This window comes from Egretta garzetta, unplaced genomic scaffold (assembly GCF_000687185.1).
Source record: "Egretta garzetta isolate BGI_Z169 unplaced genomic scaffold, ASM68718v1 scaffold383, whole genome shotgun sequence".
NCBI classification, from domain to species: Eukaryota; Metazoa; Chordata; class Aves; order Pelecaniformes; family Ardeidae; genus Egretta; species Egretta garzetta.
In genome coordinates this window covers 1,862,890-1,870,895 of record NW_009259100.1, presented here as the reverse complement: position 1 = coordinate 1,870,895, position 8,006 = coordinate 1,862,890, and the positions used below count along the sequence as shown (strand labels likewise).

At 55.2% G+C, this 8,006-nt stretch overlaps 1 protein-coding gene across 1 annotated transcript in view; it reads left to right on the top strand.

Moving 5' to 3' along the window:
• Positions 1-8,006, top strand: part of LOC104123019 (immunoglobulin superfamily member 3) — a 74,954-nt gene that overhangs the window by 31,790 nt on the left and 35,158 nt on the right. Inside the window, 2 exon segments of the mRNA XM_035890749.1 lie at positions 5,534-5,944; positions 6,812-7,201. Coding sequence (XP_035746642.1) covers positions 5,534-5,944; positions 6,812-7,201 — 801 coding nt within the window.

The window sequence follows — 8,006 nt, the reverse complement described above, 5'->3', positions numbered from 1 at the left end:
ACGCGTAATGGTGACTTGGGAAGACAAACGCCATCACTCCGAATGTCCCCCCTTCCTTCTTTACCTAGCCTTATATTGGTGAGCATGACATCATACGGTGTGGGATATCCCTCGGGTCAGTTGGGGTCAGCTGTCCCAGCTGTGTCCCCTCCCAGCTCCATGTGCACCCCCCGCCTGCTCACTGGTGGGGTGAAGAGCACAAAAGGCCTTGGCTCTGTGCAAGCCCTGCTCAGCAATAACGAAAACATCCCTGTGTTATCAACCCTGTGTCCAGCACAAATCCAAAGCATAGCCCCAAACTAGCTACTGTGAAGAAAATTAACTCTATCCCAGCCAAAACCAGCACAACATGTGTTTGGATCCTGTAAGGAATGGAAATCAATAGTGGTTTGGGGGAGGGATATAAAGAACATGGCTCCCTGAGAGCTTGCAGTGGCTGGGAGAGAACAGGTCCCTTCCAGCTGTTGCTCTGGCATCAGGGTGGCTCTGGTGGCAGACCCTCCTTCCCCGGGTGGCATGGGTGGCTGCAGGAGGGTGAGCAGATTGCAGAGGGTAATAACGAAAGGCTGCATCCTCGTGTTCACCCCCGCGGTGCCGTTCGGTGCCTGCCAGTGCTCCCGCCTCTGGCCTGGTGACACCGGCATTGCGGTTCCTTCGGAGCAGCTTGTTTCTGCCTCGGCACGCACAACCGGAAGGGTTTGGGGAAGGAGGTTCCTTGTGCTGAGCTGGAATCCCTGCGGGGCAACAAGATGTCACGGGGCAGATGGAAACATAACTCTTGCGCTAATTCCCCGCAAAAGCCGTAGCGGTATTTCTCAGACAGAAGCAGCTCCCTGGGAGTGGGGAGTACATGTATTTGTTCTTCCTAAATAGTTCACGCTTGACTCTTGGCAAACTTAGCTCTGTCCAGGTAGCATGAAGCGGGCAGTTGGGGACACAGGACAGCACTGTAGGGTGCCTCTAAAGTGTATCATTGGGTAAAAGCTGTAACGAAATCCAAGGGAAGAAGAGGCTGTTGGGTTTTACTTGTTCTACAGTGGCCCTGAGATGGTCCCGCTGTGCTGGGTAGCCTGTGTAAGTTGTTCTGCTCCTGAAGAGCTTACAGGGTAAGGCTACCATGGTGCTAAGTGATTTTCACAGCGTTGTTTTGCCAGCTCAAGCTAGGAAGCCTCTGGCTTCCAGCCTGACGCTCCTCCTGGATCGCTTAACAAGGAAACGTCATCTCAGGCAGGTTTGCTGCCTTGCCTGGGAGGAGGTGAAATGTTGGTCACTCTCTGGTTTGCGTCTGGCACATAAAAGCTTTGATAACCTACCCCTTGGAGGTGGTTGGGGTTTGGGGTACCCAAGGATGAACCAGAGCCAGCCTGGGGAAAAGCAAGACACCTGGGTTGTCTTTGTCTGCCTGAGGCAGAGTTCAGCACGGTACTGGGAACTGCTGGAAATGGAGCTGGTTCTGGAGCTCAGAGGAGAGCACGTTGGAGAATCTGAGGTGTGTGCTAAGGTCAGACCTGGAAGCTCCAGTCTCTGCTCCCTGCTTGTTTTTTGGGAGACTGTAAACCAATTCCTTATCCTAAAGTAAACAGCTTTAATTCCCAATCTGCAAATACGTAGCTCACCGAGTGCTCGTTGCTTGAGGTGCGTGCATTTGAGGTGGGCTTGACTGGAGCTGTGTGTGCAGGCTTCCTGAGGAGGGATGCCCATGGGCACCACCCTGGGGGAGAGACGAGCATCTCCAGGCTCCCCCTTCCTCCTCCCATCCTGGCGGCAGAGCCCTGGGACTCTCCCTAGCTGGGTCCCTGACACCCTCTAGTGGTAATATGTACATTTAATATTACAGGAGCTCTCAAAACTTGGGGGTGCTTTTGAGCACCCTCTGCTTAGTAGCCCACCCACTCCTGAGTACCTTTTCCAGTGCCCTCGGCAGTAACCTGCAGCTTGGGGACTAATAGGAAATGCTGTATTTCTTGCTCTTTCTGCAGTGCTGTAAGTACAGGCTCAGTGCTGCCAGACTCGGCAGACTGGCTCAGGGGTGGCGGAGGTGCAATAGGTTTGCTTCCAGCAAGTGCTTTGCGGCCGCTCGTCTCCCTGTCCAGCCGCTCGCTGCCAAACCCAGCCTTGATGCTGGAGAGAGGGGAGCTCTGCTCACACCTCCGGGGGGGTCATGACAGCAGCAGGGGTGGACTGGTGTTGGGGCACGAGGAGGAGGTAAGGCTGGACGCTGGGGGAAGCGCAAGGCAGGCTGCCTTGAAAAGAGGGGAGAAACAGGCAGGAGCTGGGTGAGAAAGAACGGGCAAGCGGACGTGTCCTGTAGCATCCATCTCAGCTCTGATTCAGGTGTGGCCCTGCTCCCCTTCACAGAGTGACAACTGTCCTCTAAGCTCATCCTTGCTTTCAGGTGAAGCTCAGCTGGCAGAGTGCCCCCAGAAACACTGGTGCTTCCTGCGGCGTGTGGCCGCAGGATGAGCGCAGGCAGCTCAGCCGCGGGATGGCTGGCAGTGGAGCCAGGGCTCCCGGGTGAACACCATGTAAAGAGTTACTCGTGTCCTGATCGGCAGATGGGTGTCCCTGAAGCCTGAGCAGGATTATTGGCCTGGGAGGAACTTCTCTTCTGATAACACACCTCCCTGCGTGTGCTGTTGTGCCCTGGAGAGCACCGTCACGGCGTTCCCTACTTGCTTTTCTCTCCGTGACTTCCAGGCCTGATCTGCTCTGGCCTGATGGTCTAAGCCATGCCTGTAGCCCTCTTGTCGGCGCAGGCCAGCGGGGTCTGTGCCTTGGGGTGGTGCATGAGCCCCAGCAGACCTGCGGCCCTGCTGCGGGAGTCCCCAGCGCTCCGCAGCACTCAGAACGAAATGCTCCTCAGGCTTCTGAAATGAGCTGTGACCTGCTGCCACTTTCGGCTGCCTCTTGAGAACGGTGTTTCCCCCTTTCCCCTGCCCACTTGCCTCCTTCCCCAAATCTGGTACCCGAGGCACCTCTTGCAGTGTAACTAAAACAGTTGTGCATCGCTGGCCAAGCGCGAGAGCGGTGGTGTGAAGCACAGAGCCTTCCCGCTGGCCCAGACGGCTCAGGGCTCTTGCCTGTCCCTCCCAATGTCCAATCCTTCGGAAATGGGGCTTTCACTTGGCGAGCGGGTCTCTCTCCTGGTTAGGAAGGTGATACCAACCGTGTGTACGTCCGTGACAGGCTGATTTAAGACAACAGCCTCAAGACTGCGTGCAACACAAAAGGTCTTACCGATTCTTCTAACCAGGAGGATCTTGGTTGGCTTTTTTAACCAGAAGAGCAGGAGAAATGCAGCACAGCGTGTTAGGCGTTACCACAATTAAATTACAGCCTTCAACAGCACACTGCCGTCTCCTGATTTTTCTCCAGGAACGCATTTTGCAATAGCTTGCCCACGTGGTGTAAAAGATGCTAACCCTCCGGCCAGGTAGTGAGCTGGAACTAGGAAGTCACCGTTCTGGTTGGCAAAACGGTGCCTGTGCCAGCCTCTGTCCTGCTCAAGGAATGGCATGGCAAGAGCTTGCTTGGGGCCCAGCCTTCGGACAGGCTTCCCGGCATTACTCCCGGGGAGCGGGCAGCTCCGCACCTGGCAAGCCAAGCGCCTGCCCTCTACTCGAGGCTGACCGGGCTTGTCCCGCAGAGCCAGGGGGCTCCCAGGGTGAGCAGCTCGCTGCTCTCCGCCTTGCGCTTAGCCAGGGAGCGGCCGTGCTGCCGAGCGGGGCTGGGAGGGGAGCACACAGGCAAGTGGTGGGGTGCGCAGGGCTCTCAAATCGGAGGGAGGAGGACGGGCACACTTTCTTCGCAGATACCTGCTTTCACCCCATATGCTGCCGTGCGGAGGAGCTCTGCCTTCGAAGCAAATCAGCAGGCAAGTAAATGATGATCAAGTTTAATTTATGTAAATAACGTGAGAAAAGTTATAAGAGCCTGTGGCTAGAGGGCAAAGAGAAAAGAGATGCACAGCTCTGGAAATTATTCAGAAATGTTTGAAATGAGAAATTTAAGTCTTAGCATGCAGACAGTGTGAACCGGCAAGGTTAGCTGCTGCTGTCACCACTGGTTTGGAAGTCGGAGAGAAGGGGGGACGGCGAAGCGAGGTGGGATCCCGGCCATGGTCTGGCAGAAGCTATTGCCCGTGAGCAGGGGATGGGAGCCCCAGCAAGGAAGATGAGGGGAAGAGTGGGAGGAGGAGACGTGGCTGCAGGGACAGAGGCAATGACCTGCAATGTAAATGGCCTCACCGGGTACTTTCCCTGTCAGGGGCAGTAAATTCCCTGGGTAGTGAACGCATGGTAGAGGCAAATGATCCCATCCGGGCTGGACGCGGGAAGATTTCCCCCTCTTTTACTCCATCTCATGGCTTTTTTCATTCCCTTCTTCTGCTTTTGACTTTTCTGTCATAAATAATCCCAGCGGTTGTCTTCGCTGCAGCTCATTGCTTTCTCTAGCTGTGCCTGAATGAAACAGATGCAGCTTTTGGCAGCTCAGCTAATTTCGTCAAACCTTCCAGTGCTGTCAATGAAACCGAACTGAGATATGTTAATTATATTCCAGCGGTATACAGCAAAACCATGGGCATTAACAGGCTCGCTGACACTGCCTTGTCTGCAGAGCCGGGGAGAAGGTTTGCATTCTTCTTTCCACGTGATGTTTCTTCAGACAACGAAGTCTAGAAAGGCTTCCTTTTAAGAAAGAAGGTCTATCTTCTGCTGGTAGAGCCTCTTGGTAAAATGAAGATGCTTGCTAAAATCAAACAAGGTTGGGGGGCTGCAGGTTTTTTTTCATCCTGATTTTAGCGGCTGTACTTCCTTTTCTCCAGTTAATCAACTGGAAAAGCAGCTAGCAGTTTTATTAGCAAGCGCCTTGACATGGCTCTGTCCCGGCAGCGGGGGCCGGGTGTGCTGCAGTTGCAGCGCTGCCCTCAGAGGAGCCACTTCCCTCCAAATGCAGAAACCCCTGCGTTTGGCCTGAGGGGGGTCATTAAAACATGAAACAATATCGACAAAGGAGAGGGGAATTGAATCTCCTGACTTTTTTATGAGGGAAGATTAAAGGAGCTAAATCCGTTTAGCTTGGCCCCGCTGGTGTCTGGGGGGCAAAGACCATGGTGCAGGGCTAAGGAGTGGCTGAAGGATGTGGGCAGGAGATGGGTCACAAAGCATGCTGGGGGGCACAGGGTGAAGGGGAGGCCACCTGTGACAAAATGCCTCGATGGGAAGTGGATGTATTAAGCTGTGCCGCTCTGCAGCGCGATGGAAAGCCCTGTGCCACTGAGCAGGAATTTAAGCGCAGTGCTGGAGCATGCACCGCAGGTCGTGGTCTTTCCCAGCCAAGGGCTTTGGGGATGGTTCTCCTCTTTTTGGGGGCTGGACGTGAGGTAACAGGGTTTTGCTAGTACTTAACGATTAATTACAACTGTAAAAAGAAACCTCTCGCCCAGCTCTCTTTTAACGCGTCTGGGCTTTAGACTCCGTGTTTCGGCGTTGCTAACTCTCGGGCCATGTTTCCCCGTCCCCCTTTGCTGCAGTGATCCCCGACTCGCTGCGAGTGACGGCGGTCCCGCAGACACTGAACAAAGTGGAGCGTGACTCCTTGGAGCTGAAGTGTGAGGTGTCCAAGAGCACGGCCCAGCACAGCCACGTCTCCATCGCCTGGTACCGGCAGCGAGGCAGCGAGGTGCCCGTGGAGGTCATCTCCCTCAGCCGCGACTTCGTCCTGCGGGCCGGCAGCGCCTACGCCCAGCGGCAAGCCACGGGGGACGTTCGCTTGGACAAAGTAGGGGAGACCACCTCAAAGCTCACCATCTACAACCTCCACCCATCAGATCAGGGCGAGTTTTACTGCGAGGCGGCAGAGTGGATCCAGGACCCAGACAAGTCTTGGTACGCCATGACCCGCAAGCGTTCCCAGGGAGCCATCGTCAATGTGCAAGCCACCGGTCAGTGTCTCCTCTGCCTTTTCTTGCTTGGCTGGGTGGTGGGAGGAGGTGGAAAACAGACCTGCGCCCTGTTAGGTGGCTGGGGCTTGGCTCCCTCCTTTGCCATGGTGCCCCACTCAGGAGGCTGCTGGCCGGGCAAAGGAGGGCAGAGGAGGGCCCAAGCACTGCCTGCAGGCAGGACAGATGTCAGCAAATAGCAACCAGGGGACAGTGGGACAGCAAGGGGGCTTGGGTAGCAGCCTCTGTCTCCTGACATGGCCAGTGATCTGGGGCTGACACAGGAGCTAAAACATACATCTTAAGCACTTGATGCTAGCACAGGCAATGAAAATTTTGGTAAGTGAGGAGATAACAGTGACACAGCAGAAAATAAAATAAAAACTTCCAGCAAGCACTTCTGTATTGCAGGAGGTCCATTTGCAAGCCAAAGTCCTTCTTCCAGCCCACAGCATGGGTGCCTACTAAGGATCTAAAGACCCAGCTGAGCTCTTTCTTCCTCTCTGATATCCCCAAGGGCCCTGCCTCTCGACCCCAGATGAGCAGGGTGCAAGTGGGACTAGGCTCCAGCTTGCATCCCGCAGTACCACTGGGTGCTGGTGTCACTCCAGGAGTAGGGCTGGGGAGCAGCATTACGGCTGGGGAGCTTGCAGCTCTGGCACGCTGGGCAGCAAGCTGCACCTCCTGCAGCACAGCCCATCTGGGCTCTCACAGCAAAAGCCAGCCCTTTGCCCCTCCACCTGCGGATGCCAGTGTCCGAGGGGCGTTGACTACACAGAGCATGGCGAGCTGTAAATACCTCGCACGAGGTGTGCTGCCTGTCCCGGTGGGCTTTGCCACGCTGACATGAGTTGGTCTGTCTCTCCCCAGATAAGGAGTTCAGCGTCCGGCTGGAGACGGAGAAGCGGACGTACATCGTGGGTGAGCCAGTGGAGTTTCGGTGCATCCTGGAGGCACAGAACGTCCCTGACCGCTACTTCTCCATCTCCTGGGCCTTCAACAGCTCCCTCATTGCCAGCCTGGGGCCCAACGCCGTGCCGGTGCTCAACAACGAGTTTGCCCAGCGCGAGGCCCTGGGCCAGCTTAAGGTAGCCAAAGAAAGCGACAATGTTTTTGTGCTGAAGATCTATCGCCTCCGCCTTGAGGACAGTGGCAAGTACAACTGCCGGGTGACTGAGCGGGAAAAGACCGTGACAGGGGACTTCATCGACAAGGAGAGCAAGCGGCCAAAGAACATCCCCATCACTGTCCTGCCGCTCAGTAAGTAGAGACTTGCCCATCCCCTCCTGGGGCCATTGCTCTACTGGGCAGCTAGCTGGTGAGGCTGTGATGTGCCCAGACTTCGGTGGTGGGGAAGAGGGGGGATAAGAGTTTACGTGCTGTGGAGACTTGAAATCCCAACTGGCAAGAATAACTCTTTTTTTTTTTTTTTTTTTTTTTTAAATTGGGAAGGGGATGATAGAGAAGGAGGGATATGTGTCGGGTTCATAGGTGGGGAAGCATGCCCCACCTTGGTAATGGCCCCAAGCTGGCAGTTTTGGCCTTGAGCTGAAGGTGTGTGTGACAGCCTCTGGCTTGCTCCTCACACCTCTCTCCTCGCCTTGCTCTGAAGGGAGCTGGGTGCCCTAAAGTACTCAGCAGGTGTAACGGGGAGACTGGCTTGGCCCTGGTTTGTCCTAAGAGCTGCTAGGTTTCTGCAGGCCGTTCAGTAGCTCTTGTTCAGCTGTCTTGCAAGACAGCTGTACCGGGAGAAACCAGGGTTCATGTGCTCCTCGACCCCTGGTTTGCTCTGGAGCTCTGTTGTGGTCACTGTGTGTTTGCCAACCTTGGTGAAAACAACCCTGCCGGAGGTTTGCCTGAATGCCTTTTATGTTTGTCAGACAAATATGATAAATACAGGAATAACAGGGTGAGAGGAGAGGGTCCACTGACTCATTCCCTGTTTTGCTCTCTGAAACTCCGGTAGCTGCAGCATGATGAACCGTGCATGTGTGGCCCAGGCTACCCTGGCAGTGGGCTTTGACCAAGCAGAGGGTAGCTGCAAGAAGATTTTGTGCAATGTTTG